General features: G+C 29.2%; 1 protein-coding gene across 1 annotated transcript; it reads left to right on the top strand.

The window, feature by feature from the left end:
- The first annotated feature begins 7,074 nt into the window (after positions 1-7,074).
- Positions 7,075-8,900, top strand: LOC147949148 (vascular-related unknown protein 4-like). Its single transcript, XM_087470898.1, has 3 exons — positions 7,075-7,586; positions 8,331-8,408; positions 8,540-8,900. The coding sequence occupies exons 1-3, from the start codon at positions 7,254-7,256 to the stop codon at positions 8,645-8,647; spliced, it is 519 nt and encodes a 172-aa protein (XP_087327024.1). The 5' UTR covers positions 7,075-7,253; the 3' UTR covers positions 8,648-8,900.
- Positions 8,901-16,062: the final 7,162 nt, after the last annotated feature.

The raw sequence follows: 16,062 nt of genomic DNA, 5'->3' as shown, positions 1-16,062 counted from the left end.
GAAAAAAAAGTGTTACTTTATTTGAAATATATATGTATACACTTAAAAATCAAATTTTGGAGATTTTGTTTCTCAAATTAACGTAGTGTAAAAAATCGTATGTGTGTTATGAACAGATTACATGATTTTTTTTATGCGTTATAATTATATGATTTGCATTAATGACATACTTTTGGCATCATTTTTGCAAACATTACCCTAGAAAAAAAAAATCACATAGAATTAGAGACGCCTGGAATTATGTATTATTTTTTAAGATGATATTTTGTTGTTGTTTGTAATATTAATAAATGTTTACAGCTTTACATCATCATATTTTTGTGGCAACAAAAAATATCTAGTCATGAAATAAATACACAACTTAAAAGAAAAAAGTCAATGGTGGTTGTACGTATCAACTCAAAAGTTTGCATCTCAAGTTACTTTGCTTCGAAAAAAGTATCTCATAAGTCATAAACTAGAACCGGTTCGTCAAAAAAAAAAAAAAACTAGAACCAAAGAAGAAGAGTCAGTGTGCCTTCAGGCTTCAGCGGTTAAGCCCCATACATTTCACACGATTAATAATGGTAAGATCAATTGGTTCAACCAAACTTCATTGAACTGAAAGTTTAAAACCATCTTTTCAAGAAGTATATATAAAATTTAAAAAGGTTGATGAAGTTTGAACTGAAGCTAAATCTCAACTTATGTAAAATAATCAAAGGAGTTTAGAAATTTTGAAACACTGATCAGTGACGAGTCGAAAACTGTAACCATCGGATTGGTCACCCTAGTTTCAAGTGTCTTTTGCCCAAAAAAAAAAAAAAAAAGTTTCAAGTGTCAACCATCTTCAAAAGTTATATGTACATCTAGGGGAAAAACGGCTTTTTCATACTCCGACAATAGCCCTGTGTTGAATTCATACATTTGACTATTGATCTGGCCTAAACATACATTATGTTTATGAATATTTGAATTCCGTACCCCAACATCAAAATCAATACCCCAAGTATAATTGTTGTGCCATAACATACAAAAACGTGTTTATCGACTAACTCTGTTAAGCTTCCGTGTGCGCAACGATCCAAACGACATCGTTTTGGCTAAACAGAGAAACTAAAATTTTGACCAAAAAGACGTCGTTTTTTTATTTCTCTCACAAAATCTCTCTTCCTCTCTCCCAAAACTCTCTCTCGCAAGTAGGAACCCTAGAATTTGGGCATTTTAATTTTTGAGTCGATCTGAAGTAGTTTAGGCAGCCCAAAATAGGTGTTTAGGCAGCTCTTTCAGATCGACTCGAAATTGAAAATGCCCAAATTCTAGGGTTTCTCTGCCGTGAGAGAGTTTCGGGATAGAGGAAGAGAGATTTTGTGAGAGAAATTGACCAAAACGACGTCGTTTTGGTCGAAATTTTAGTTTCTCTGTTTAGCCAAAACGACGTCGTTTGGATCGCTGCGCACACGTGGAATCCACGTCAGAACGGTTAAACGGAAGCTTAACAGAGTTAGTCGATAAACACGTTTTTGTATGTTATGGCACAACAATTATACTTGGGGTATTGATTTCGAAGTTGGGGTACGGAATTCAAATATCCATAAACATAATGTATGTTTAGGCCAGATCAATAGTCAAATGTATGAATTCAACACAGGGGTATTGTCGGGGTATGAAAAAGTCGTTTTTCCTACATCTAGGAGTAGGTGTGTTTTAATACATGACAGAAACTGAACTTTACTAAATTGTTGATACACGTTATAATAACTTGCCCGGCGGAAGCCCATTAGCCCCACCAAAATCGTTATTGTGTTTTAATCATTTCAGAATCTAATACAATTTGATGATCATAAGCTCACAAACTTGCACTTTCACCCCAGTTTTAGAGAAACACAGATGTGATGGTTTTATCATTTCGAACATCTTATTAAAAAGAATTTTCTAGTATTTCAAAATGTTGATTTCATTTTCAATACTATACTTCCTAAATTTTACCAGTCAACTTCTGTGTTCGTAATACGTGTTCTGTTTTAACCGCAGTTTTGACTTATGAGCTTCCGCTCAATTCCATAGGTTGGAGTTGGAGCATCCAATGCATGTATATGGGAGATCTGGTGTCCTGTCAGAAAGAATCGTTTCATCTAGCAGTGAGAATTTGGGGTGCTAGAAAAACATTAAAATAGTTAAATTTATTTTAATATTGTCTAACATTAAACAAAATAGACAAAGTATTACGAAAAATAGAAATTTTTTTTTTTTCTTTGGATACGGCTTACCAATCTAAGTCCTAATCATTGGCCTTAACCGCTCTCTCATGATCATGTTTAGCTTAACAACTTCGGAATCTTTGGTGGCTCACATGCGAATGTCATAGCATGTGCATTTCAGTTTCCCGTGGCGGCACATTGCTATACGTGTCGATTTGCAATTTCACTTAGTTTCTCCTTATTTGGCCTAACTCAGAAGAAATTTAGAATGGGGAAAAAACACATATGAGTTTTACTCTATGAAAAGAGGTGCAATTTTGTAAGTTCGAATACTAACTTACGATTAACAACCATATGATATGTTGAAAGGCTAAAAGCTGTATGTTTATCTAACCATATGATATGACTTGACGCAACAAAACTTACTTTAATTGTAAATATACAAAACCATTGACCTATTTGATTATGTGTAAAGTACAAAGTAATATTCCTTAGTGCAACAAAAGATTCCTTTGATCGCAATTTATTTAATTTTAAACTTTAATTGGAAACCCACTAATCCCTCCAGTGCCACGTATACTTAATGTCAAAGCTAGTAACTAGTAAGTATTACTTACCTTTTTTTTTTCTTTTCATCCTAATTCATTAAATAGAATACGGTTGAATTTTGTCCCAAACAAAAAGAATACAGTTGAATTATACAGAACCTCTAGAAGGGTCAAGATTTCTTCGAAATTAAACCAGTGAATACATAAAAACGTCCAGAGAATAAGACTTAAAAAGATAAGCATATAGAAAAGAACCTTAGGACATCTCCAACTTCACTTTATTTTAGAATCAAAATTTTATTATAAAGCAATATTTGCTTCAATTATATTCTATATTTTACTCTATTTGATAGGATTGTTCTATATATAGAACAACTCTATTATCACTTCTATTTTTTTATACTAACTCTATTTTAGAGTTAAAAATAGAATAACATATTGGAAGAACACAATACTCTATTTTAGAGAAAAAAAAATAGAAGTATATATTGGAGATGATCTTCTATAACTAAAGAAACCAAAGCAAGAATACTAAGAACTTTTCATTGTGAGTAATCGATTAGCATTTCTATAGAACACTTTACCAATAAAGAAAGATTACTGATGAGTAATGATAAAAGCCACGAAAAAAAATCCAAAATTAAAATGCCTTCAGCCTAACTTAAAATAAGAAAAAGAAAAATTAAAACAAGTTCACACAACCATCTCGCATGCAATAGAAACAAAACATCAAATTTATTTTCTATATTATCCAAAAAACGATTGTCCAAATTTCGTGTGTGTAATATGTTATGTACCTATATTACGACAGTTTATAAATCATCGGAAAGTATAGTGCTAATTCACTTTCAATAGTGCTAAGATATATATCGTAATAGTTTACATTAGTGTGGTTTGTAATTTTGTATCATAGTTCAAATTTAAATGTATATATATTCGTTTTTGAAATTTGGTTACATTATCATATTAATACACAATTTAGGTGTTACAAAACAATACCTAATTCCAAATTAGATATCTAGATAGTTCCAATATTAAAGCTAAATACTAATTATTAGTCACTGGAAAGCACTTCAAACCCGCGATGGTTTCAGTTTCAGAATGCTTTCGACAACCAATAAAAGAAAACACATTTTTTGTAACTTCGCTTATTCTGTTTGATGTATCTTTCAAGCCACTACTTATGTCACCTTTTGTACATTTATAATCTTCAGCCTAGATGTAAATAGATAGATGCTAAAGAAAAGAAAACCAACACCCTCAAATTATTTCGGCTTGAACAATTGCGTTGTTTTTGGATTAGCTGTGGCTGTCGATCCTGATATTACCATGGTGCGTTTATTTTATCCAACCAACTCGTCTACCTTCAAATTAACCGGGTTCTAGTCTAGATTTTTATCAAAAAAAAAAAAAAACAAAAAAAAAAAAGTCTTGGCCGGTTTCAACTCTCACGTTAGTAATCGTGTAAAACAAAGAATATATAACCTGACGAAACAATTAAAATAAAGAAAATAAAGGACACATATATATATGATTAATCTCTAAGGTTCGGCATCTCAATAATAGAATAGTTGTATTTTTAAATGAAATAAAATCTTGGCAAGATCTTCTATTGACGTATGTCAAAGAGTTTTACAAAGTCAATGACGATAGATTACTAAATTAGAGGTTGACAAATTCTCAAAACATTTTTTTGTTGGTTTTTATATTCATTACCGAATAAACTTGTGTAAAAAAATTTCAATTTGTGGACACTTAATTCGAGCTTTAACATGCATGGTATTACGGTAATTCAAATCCTTTTAAGACGTAACTTTATGGTACCTTCTTTTGAGCTAGTGAGATACTAAAGTAAATCATATTGTTATAAACTTATACTAATAGCTTGCACAAGTGTAATCGCCTCATCCGGATAAACGGCTATCCATTGATAGGTCGTTGTGGGAAATCAAAATTTCATATAAAAATTGATAGCCTTGAACGAAAGCGTTTTGATCAAAAAAAAAATAAAAAACGAAAGCGTAAATTGATCTTAAAATATGTAAGTAAAGCATAAATTCCTTTTATTACAATGACTTACCATGAATATAATTACAGAAAACAAACTGGACCTACATAAGATTTTCAACTATAAGCAACCATATGAGTTCGCATGCACACAAGCTAATTGAAAAGAAAGTGGCCACAAAGACAATGAAGATTACAAAAACAAAAAAAAAAACAAAAGACAATTAGGATGTCAACTAATGTGTGATTCACGGAAATTAAATTTAGTATCAGTATGTATGGTCTGCAGAAGTTTAACTTCATCAGCATGACAGCCTTTGATATTCTTCTCTTAAATCATGAACCATGCTCCTCAAGGTATTGATACTATATTATTATAAGAAAAAAATGAAATGAGTCTACTATCACCATACAAAAATAGTTTAGTAGTATTGGTTTAATAATTATATTTATTTGTGGATAATGTGAAACCGGCGCATTTACTCGTTGATTTATTCATAATCCAGAAGTTAGTAAATTGATTATTCAATTGTGGGTTTCTTATGGACCAACAAGTGGATAAATAAGAGAACAATTTAAATAGGAATCTAATGATGTTTCAGTCCACTTTATTCATTAATATATAAAGAAAGATTGAAAATTCGATGTCATACAATTTACAGTTGCAAGTTAATATCTTTTGTTTTCATTCCTTCCCATTTTACAAAAGCATTGTTTTAAGATAAATATTGTTTTAGGTTTTCAATGTAAAAATTGATAGAAAATTTTTCATTTAATTTCAGATTTACAAAAGAATATCGTAATCAATTTCAATTTATAAGATATAATTTATTAAAAGAAATTGTAATATATTTAAGAAAAATTGTAATTTTTTATTAACTGATATGAAAAGTGTCAATACGACAATTAGTACAAAACATAAAAAGTATTATAAAAGTTATTTATTGCGAAACTAACTATTATAGCATTATCGATTTCTAAACATGTTATTATGATGCACAAATCCTGATACATAATTTCTTTTTGAATGATATTAAATTAGTCAACCAAAAAGAACTTTGTTTCTATCATATATACATTTTTTTGACAAATCAAATATATTAATATAAAAAGTATATAAAAATACAAAAAATCATTAATTAAACAAGTTGTTATAGATAAATACAGGAAATGAAATAATTTTGATAAAAAAAACTAAGTTTAAAATCAAAACTACTGTAAACCAAATTGAAAATATTATTTTGAAGAAAAAAAAAGAGAAAACCAGAGCTTTTAAATTTCTTTCCACATACAAGATCTAAACATGTTAATACAAAATTTTAAGGTTTATATGATATACACTTGGAGTACCCATTTTCGTGCTACTTTTTTTATTTTATTTTTTAAATTACCAAAATTTCCAGACATAGACTCGTACATCTTTTTAGGCTAAGGACCAGAACATTTTATATAGTTTCGTTCCAAGCGTCGTTCTTCGAATCAACGAACTCTAGACTTTGCTTGTAAATATCTTTAAATTTTTAATTTCTATCCTGTAAAATTTACTAATAAATACTAAATTGTATATTAATTAATTATTGACATTGTACCCGAATAGGTAGTTTACATTTTAAAACCTGCTCCTCATTTTCCATTTCATATTATTTATATGGAGCCGAATGTGACACATCTTCCTCCAATCGTCACACTGGAATGCATAACATTATTTATAATATGGGTACCGGCTTCGCTTTTGTTTTAGATATCTATATGTTAATATGTATATACCTATAAATATAATACTTATACATTATAGTTAGGGGATAATGCACCAAACGATTATTCGGTAGAGATTATAAAGTAATCATAGAGTAGTTCGAGGGAAAATACATGTCCAAAAACTTGGAACCTTACTCATGAGCACTTTTTATATGTGTAAATATACAAATATATAGCCGTGATTAATTAACATATTACAAAATTTCGACATCATTTTTTTTTCTTTATATTTTGACTATTCATTTGTTAAGAATACGAAACACTATTCTAGATTATTGATGTTACAAACATTTTGATAATTCAATACTACTCATAAAATTTTCATAACTCAAGCTTGAATTCTATAATTAACTATGTATGTAAAAATTCATATTTGTGTTTTAATTTGTAGAATCACAGTATTAAACTGGTTTGAACTTTGAACATTTCAAACCAACTTTTATTCCAACCAAATAGAGAATAGAACAGATAGAGCGACCCCACAAACCAAGATTCCAAGCCAACATTCCCATCATTGACAGCAAAATAAAATTAATTTGTAAGAAACAATTATATATAATAATTTGATTAATTCATTAAGTACTTCACTAAGCTTATTAAAAACATATATTTCTCAAAAACTCTGCTATATGTATATAATACACCCTCACGCATGTTTCATCTGCTGCCACCAAATTGCAAACTAACTTAACCACACAAAGAAAACTCTCTTCTTCTTCTTCTTCTTTTTTTTTTTTTCGTTTTCTCTTCCGAATTTTTCATGGACAGTTCAATGAACAATGGTTTCATTATGAACAAACATGAAACAACGGCGTTTTCAGGCGACCAAACTCCGGAGGAAAGCAGCTGGACTATGTACTTTGAGGATTTCTTCGAGGCTTCTTCAAGCATAGTGCACGTCGGAGATTGTAGCTCTTCCTCCATCTCTGACGCAGCGTCGTGCGTGGCCACTAAGAAGACTCTCCATGTGTCTAAGCAAGAAGGGTCTAATAATTATTCCATGAACATCAAGAGGACAAGAAATAGAGAGATTCCATTTGGTCGTCATCATGATCTTGAAGACACTGCCTCTTCTCCTTCTCATAGCCCTAACGTCAGTGTCTCTCTCTCACATTCTCTCTACGTATATATGAATACGATTTTAACAACCAAATGGTGATAATTTAGTGGTTTTCGCCGCGTTGATCAACACAAAAGATCGAGTTTACTGTTTACAATTATGCGGTAAAAACAAAAAAACCTTGACTTAACCGTGGAAGCACTACGTATTAGAATTTAGAACACAACACTTTAATGGAAAATTCAAGAACTATATTTAGTTATAGCATTATTCATTTACGTACCTTTGCACAATTTCCTTCTTTATTTTTATTTTCGTTGTATGATTTTTTCTAACAACGTGACTTTAGATAATCTTTCCCTCCTATTAGTTTTGCAAAAACACTCGATCGACTGTTTAATTATAATCCATGATACATATATAATTATTATATCTTATCTATTCATTTTCTGATTATGGGACATTGGATTGATAAGGTTAGACGTCAATGATAAGGGAATACTTTCTTTTTATTTTCTTTTTTTTTGCCAAGAGAGACGACCAATTTTTAAATATTTTGGGTTTTGACTCGCTCATAATTGAATTAACTTCAAAAAAAAAAAAAAAACCAACAACTTGATGCAACAATCTGTTCCATTTCTTAAGTTCCTATTTGACATCAATGTATATCATAATCAACTCTGAGAAGTCAAATGTACCTAACTAATTTAGCCTATTAATAAATGAAATTGTTATTAGTAATTAACAGTTTGTGATTTTTTTGTCTTCCTTTTATAGGTCTATAGCATGATGAACCACCTACTGGACAACAACACTAGACACGGGAGTTGCATCGTTGGTGATGACACAATTAATGTAAGAAACACATTAACAATATTTTTAAGTTTTAACTTTATATCGCTAACGTTATAGTTGATCAAGCATATATGTTATACGAATTAATTTCGATATCTAACAATAATTTACCATACGATAATTTTCAATAGGAGAAAAGAGAGAGTGCATTGCAAAACCAAGGTGGATTATCAGTAGCTTTGGAGAAAAAAGGACTTTGTTTAGTTCCTTTGTCGATGGTCACAAACTATCTTGGTTGATATTATATATAATGATCCTTATTCATTCTTTTGGTTTCCAATAAATTTTTTCCTTTTAGAATATAAATATTTGGTAGATATTTTCAGTCATATATGTAATGTAACTGTTGAAATATGATTGTGTAAAAAATACATATGGCAAGTGAGTTGTACGGGGCCATTCATATTTTCACTGGAATATATATATATTTCGATTATGAGTTATATAATTCTTCACACAATCAATAAGAAAAGTCTCAATAATGTTTTTATTTTTATTTTGTCTCGCTGGCTATACACCAAAGATCAGTTTTCATTTACCACATTCTTGATAAATGTGGTAGTACTCACCTAACCGCCATAGATCACAAGATGATCGTGCATCTAGTTATATGTTTTATTCTCCACACCAGAATAAAAGACACAACGTGAGAAAGCTAAAAACGAGATACAAACAAATACATAGGTCTGAATTTTTTTTCTAAAGAGAATTGTGATTATGATTCACTAAATCTAGGGGTATATGACATGCTTTCTAGTTTCTACTATAAACTGCATTTCGAATTTTGTATATGTAATATAAGATTTCCAATTCGAAAAGCATTTAATATAAGATTTCCAACTTTGTATATGTAATTTACATTTTCTTTTCTTTGGGTATCAATGTTAAGTATAATTAACTTTTTCTTTTTTGTTGACATCATAATTTATCGTTTCTTTAGATACAAGAGCAATAATAGGAATATATATCATTCGTTTGCCCAAAAAAAAAAGGAAGATATATCATTCACTAGTCGTATCTAAGTTTTCCATTTTTTGGTCATCACTAGTATCGAAGCTAATTATTAATATAAACCTCTTCTTTTGATAGAGAATATGTAATATTTTCTTCGCGGCTTTCAATAGGGAAAACCAAAACACAGAAATCAAAAGAGAAGGGATAAGGGAGAATGGAGGGCTGGGCGCCAGTGGTGCTTATAGGCTTTTTTGCAGTTTTTGCATTCTATTTATGTTTCTGCATCTATGTGTTTTACATATATTGTACCAACAAAGACGATAATCCTTCATAATCTGTTTTCTAGAAACATAATTTCGTCTATGTAGTTTTGTTCTTTTTCTTTTTTTTTTTCTCATCAATATAGTCTGTTGTTCCATTATTTTTCTTCATATATATAAAGATAGTTCTTTTGGCCAAAGTTTGTATAGCCTTGGATTTAATTTTGTCGTTTGGCTGAAACGATGAACGTGACTTAAACCTCTCTAAATGTCAGCGTTGATGAAACAAAACAACTAACAACTAAACTCGACGAAAAATCTATGATGTGGTTTACATATATATGTTACCCTGATTAGTCTCTTCGAAACTTTTCTAAACCTAATTTTCGTTATAAAAAAAAACAAACAAACCACATCGAAATATATAATTAGAAGATAAATTGAATATAAACCAATTAGTCAAACCAAAATCGATTTTGGTATAACCAAACCAAAAATTACGTAATTATAGAGATGAGAAGTCGTTACGAACGGTCATGGGTTTGGGCTTTTACGCATCTCTCCCTCTCTCTCAACGAGCTATGACCTCTTAATTAATCACCATAAAACATGTTAACGAAACCTATTTGATTAGATTAGTAGTAAAATAATTTGAATTCCTGTCTTTTGATCTTCTCTTGTAATCCCATTCCAAAACTGGACCTCCTCTTAAGATCTCTATTTGTTTTTTGATAAGGTTTATGTAAAACGGAAAAAAAAATCAGTCACAAAACTAGACACCATTTTTTCATATATATATACTAGGATGTTGGCCCGTGCGTTACCGCACGGAAAAGTGAAAACTTGAAATGATTAACATTGTTAATTTCATATTTCGATTAAAATTTTTTTGGTAATTTTTTAACTGTATAATAGAAAAGTCATAAATAATGACTAAGATGAATTAACTAAATTAGTTAAATAAAATATTTGTTATATATATAAAAATGAAAAATCGATTCAGTGACAATAAGAGAATAATGTTAAAGATATATAAATCTAGGTTTACTGAATTATACTCAAATAATCAATTTTGAAAGATATTCACATAGAATAAAAATTAAATCATTATTCTATCGAAATTTATAAAAATAATAAAGGTATAAAACAAAAAGGTGCGATTTTTGAAACATAGAGGTATGAAAAAAATGTGAAAGAATTAATAGGTGCGATTTTTGAAAGATGGGGATACAACAAAGAGATGCAAAAATATGAAAATAAAGACATGTGAAACAAAAAGGTGTGAAACAAAAAGATACAAAAACTGACAAGTGCAAACATTGAAATCAAGGGGTACAACGAAGAAACATAATTGTTGGATCAAAATACTGAAACTTTATATAAAGAGGTGTAAAACAAAAAGATATGAAAACTAACGGGTGCCTACATGAAAAGTTGGGGATGCGACGAAGAAACACAATTGTTGGATCGAGTTTTTGAAACTTTTGAGATCATTAACAAAGGGTGAGATCATTAATAATACTTAAATAACAAAAACTCTTTTCAAAATCCATAAAAATCTGTATATATATATAAACAAAAAGATATGAAAACAAAGAGGTGTGAAACAAAAGTGTGAAACAAAAAGGGTTGAAAAATAACAAGTGCAACCATTGAAAGCTAGGGGTACAACAAAGAAACACAATTGTTGGATCAAAACATTGCAACTTTATATAAACAAAGAAGTGTAAATCAAAAAGGTGTGAAAACTAACGGGTGCTAACATAGAAAGCTGAAGGTGCAACGAAGAAACACAATTGTTGGACCGAAACTTTGCAACTTTTGAGATCATTAACAAAGGATGGGATCATTAATCATACTCAAAGAACAAAAACTATTTTCAAAGTCCACAAAAATATGTATATATATATAAACAAAGAGTGTGAAAACAGAGATATGTGAAACAAAAAGGTGCAAAAACTAACAAGTGCAACCATTGAAAGCTAGGGGTAAAACGAAGAAACACAATTGTTGGATCAAAACATTGCAACTTTATATAAACAAAGAGGTGTAAAACAAAAGGGTGTGAAAACTAATGGGTACCAACATGGAAAGCTGGGGGTGCAACGAAGAAACACAATTATTGGACCAAAACTTTGCAACTTTGAGATCATTAACAAAGGGTGAGATCATTAATAATACTCAAAGAACAAAAACTCTTTTCAAAATCCGTAAAAATCTGTATATATATAAAAACAAAGAGTGTGAAAACAAAGAGGTGTGAAACAAAAAGGTGTGAAACAAAAAGATGAGAAAACTAACAAGTGCAACCATTGAAAGCTAGAGGTACAACGAAGAAACACAATTGTTGGATCAAAACATTGCAACTTTATATAAACAAAGAGGTGTAAAACAAAAGGGTGTGAAAACTAACGGGTGCCAACATGGAAAGCTGGGGGTGCAACGATGAAACACAATTGTTGGACCAAAACATTGCAACTTTTGAGATCATTAACAAAGAGTTTAATAGGTGCGATTTTTAAAAGATTGGGGTACGACGAAGAAACATGATTATTGGAAAAAAACTTGCAACTGTTGGGATCATAAATAATTTTAAACCGTTTGATGAGATAATAGAAACAATCTCATCCGTTAGATTAAAGTTGACCCCCAAAAGTGGGTTTGTTATTATATAGAGAAAACAAAGAGTGTGAAAACAAAAAGGTGTGAAACAAAAAGATGCGAAAACTAACAAGAACAACCATTGAAAGCTAGGGGTACAACGAAGAAACACAATTGTTGGATCAAAACATTGCAACTTTATATAAACAAAGAGGTGTAAAACAAAAGGGTGTGAAAACTAATGGGTGCCAACATGGAAAGTTGGGGATGCAGCGAAGAAACACAATTTTTGGACCAAAACTTTGCAACTTTGAGATCATTAACAAAGGGTGAGATCATTAGTAATACTCAAAAAAGAAAAACTCTTTTCAAAGTCCATAAAATTCTGTATATATATAAAAACAAAGAGTGTGAAAACAAAGAGGTGTGAAACAAAAAGGTGCGAAAACTAACAAGTGCAACCATTAAAAGCTAGGGGTACAACGAAGAAACACAATTGTTATATCAAAACATTGCAACTTTATATAAACAAAGAGGTGTAAAACAAAAAGGTATGAAAATTAACGGATGCCAACATGGAAAGCTGGGGGTGCAACGAAGAAACGCAATTGTTAGACCGAAACATTACAACTTTTGAGATCATTAACAAATGGTTTAATAGGTGCGATTTTTAAAAGATGGGGGTACGACGAAGAAACAAGATTATTGGAAAAAAAAATTAAGAGAGAGAGAGAGAGACAAAGCGGAGAGCTCTTATGGAGAACTTTAGCTCTGTAGTGGTGAGTAGTTTATTTCTGTATATCAACCATATATTAGGAATTGAATTCCCACTTATGTCTATGAATCGGTATCATCATGTTCTTCAATAAACGACAGCGAAAACGAAGTCGATGTGGTGAAACAAGTGATAATAATATCTCACCTTTTGATGTTCTCTTCTTTGAGTTAAACACTAATTTTATATATTTCTTGTTTTTTTTTTTTTTGGCAGATTCCAGATCACTCTAAAAGTGACTGTTATACATTACGTTTTTTAAAAGTTGTATATACAAATTAGAAAGTCATCAAAGACTAAATAAGTTACCTTTAGTAGATCTTTTCTTTCTAACTTGACTTGTCATTTGGTCTTGTTTACGCTTTCTAGAATTTGATTTTGTGTTGTCATAAGTATGTCTGGCTTTTTCTTCGGCACTCTCTATTTCCATGTTCATTTGTAATATTTCTATATATTATCAAAATGTTTGAAACCCAGAAAGTATAAGAAATTATAATTCAACTCAATTTTTTAAAAACTCTATTTACAAAAAATATAAACTAACCTGGATCATGAACATCTAATGGACATCCTACAAAAAAAAATTAACATTTATACCATGTTTGTTAGAAAAAATAAATAGGTTTTTCCAGAAAGTCAAAAAACTTGCACATTGAGAATCAAAAACATTAGCCATGCAAAAAATATGGCACACGTACTTAATAACATTAGCCATGCAAAAACATGAAAACCGGAAAGGCTAAAATTTTTGAAGAGACTAAAGTTAACAAAACTAAGATTAATGTATGAACTTAATAGTGTCGACTAACAGTAATAATAATCTAACAGAGACACACTACAGGTCATTCGCAGAAAAAATTAAATTACCTTGAATTAGAGATTGATGCTTGAAAGTTAAAAAACACTTCAATAATACAATTCTTTAATACTCAGAAAACAATTCTTCAAAACTTGTTTATGTAGTCAAGAAAAGTTTATATATAATAAACAAAGAGGTGTAAGACATAGAGGTGTGAAATGTAAAGGTGTAAAAATTAATAGATGTGAAACAGGGAGGTACAACAAAGAGGTGTAACACATAGAGGTGTGAAATTAAAAGGTGTAAAAATTAATGGATGTGATTTTTGAAACCAGGAGGTATAACAAAGAGATGCAAAGACTAAGAGGTGTGATTTAAAATGTGTAAAAATGAATGGATGTGATTTTTGAAACCAGGAGGTACAACAAAGAGATGCAAAGACTAAGAGGTGTGATTTAAAAGGTGTAAAAATGTATGGATGTGATTTTTGAAACCAGGAGGTACAACAAAGAGATGCAAAGACTAAGAGGTGTGATTTTTGAAAGATGGGGGTGCGACGAAAAGACACGATTAATAATTTTAAACTGTTGGATTAAAACTGGAATCAATCTCATCTGTTGGATTAAAAGTTGACAAAGTGAGTTTGCTATTATATATAGATGCTTTGACAGTTCATTTTTAATATATATATTTATATACTAGGTTATTAGTCCACGCAATGCGTAGTTGTATGCATGATAGTTTTGATTATATTTCTTAAATTTTCTTAAATTAAAATATTGCTCTTTTCTATTAACAATAACATAATCGGAAAATATATTTTCTACTAATGTATGAATATATTTTTCTACTAATGTATGAATCTAAAAAAAAATTATACCAATTTCTCAAAATAACACTCCTGTCAATATTTTTTGGTATGGTTATTTATTATACCAAATTTTAAATATATAAATTTTTCTATAAATAAAAAATTAACAAATACTACAAAAAAATTATCACAAATTGATAAGCTATATTAATATAAATAATAATATTGAATTTAAACATTTTCCTAATATGAGTGAATCTATGTTTATCATGTTTTATAGAGGTTAAACGTTGATTAAAGAGTTTTTCTTAATGACATTTTAAACATAAGACTGTAGTATAGTAAAATTGAATCAAATAAAATTATCAAAAAATTTAGTAACTATGTATCAAATTATTGTGTATAAAATATTCCTCATTTCAAAGTTTAAAGCTATATATATATATATATATATATTAAAATAATTAAAAATATTAAAATTAACCAAAAATATTTTCTCTTGAAAGATAAATATATTAGTTGGAGGAATGAATGTAAATTTATTGGGTAGGAGTTACATTTGAGTTAATGGAGTTAAATGCCTTTAAAAGTGAGTTAATTATAAATAAATATTTTAATTTATTTTTGACTTAAAAGAAAAGGAATACCAAGTGGCTCAATCAAAATTTAAACTTACATTTTTTATTGTTTTGGTTATATAAATTCAACATTCACACATAATATTCCAAATTTAAAATATTACTTTTGAAGTGACAAACTAAATTAGTTTTCTTATAAATTTATATGAACTTCAATCTAAAGATTTTTTAAAACCCCAAGGATAACTTCAATCGTTTTTTTTTTTAAATCATCAATTTAATTTATAGTGCTAGATTTCATACTAATGGTTTCATCTTTAGAGGATTTAGTTAAATGGTATTTTTAAAATTATATTATTTTCTATATTTCACTTCCAGTTAAACATGATTTTTTCTTGGAATCATTTTTTCATTTTGCTTAAATCAAAAAGACCAATTTTTTTTAATTAAGTTCTTTTTGTTTTCAAAAACCTCAAATCTTAAACAATATAAATATTATATTGATCTTTACATATTTATCTATTGGATCACAAAACAAAATAGACTTTATGAATAGAGTTTATAGACTTTACAAAATAAAATAGACTTTATAAATGGATAATTATATTGATCATTGTAAATTATTAAAAATGATACATGAATATGAGAGATAACCAGAGTATATAATAGAAAATTAAATATGGATCTTTTCAACTTTATGACCTTATTGTGTGTGAATATTGTAAGAGTGTGAGAAATAATGACTTATAAGATGTTAATCTAAAATAGACAATGAAGATAAACCTTTTAAAACAGAAAATAAAAAACAATGTAAGATATACACATCATACAAACTCTAAAATTAAAATTTAGAATTAAGCTTTTATAATGATATTT

The sequence above is a fragment of the Camelina sativa genome, chromosome 2, assembly GCF_030686135.1.
Source record: "Camelina sativa cultivar CO46 ecotype springtype chromosome 2, ASM3068613v1".
In the NCBI taxonomy this organism is placed as follows: Eukaryota; Viridiplantae; Streptophyta; class Magnoliopsida; order Brassicales; family Brassicaceae; genus Camelina; species Camelina sativa.
Note: the sequence above shows the minus strand (reverse complement) of the source record. Positions and strands in the feature narration are given on the sequence as shown.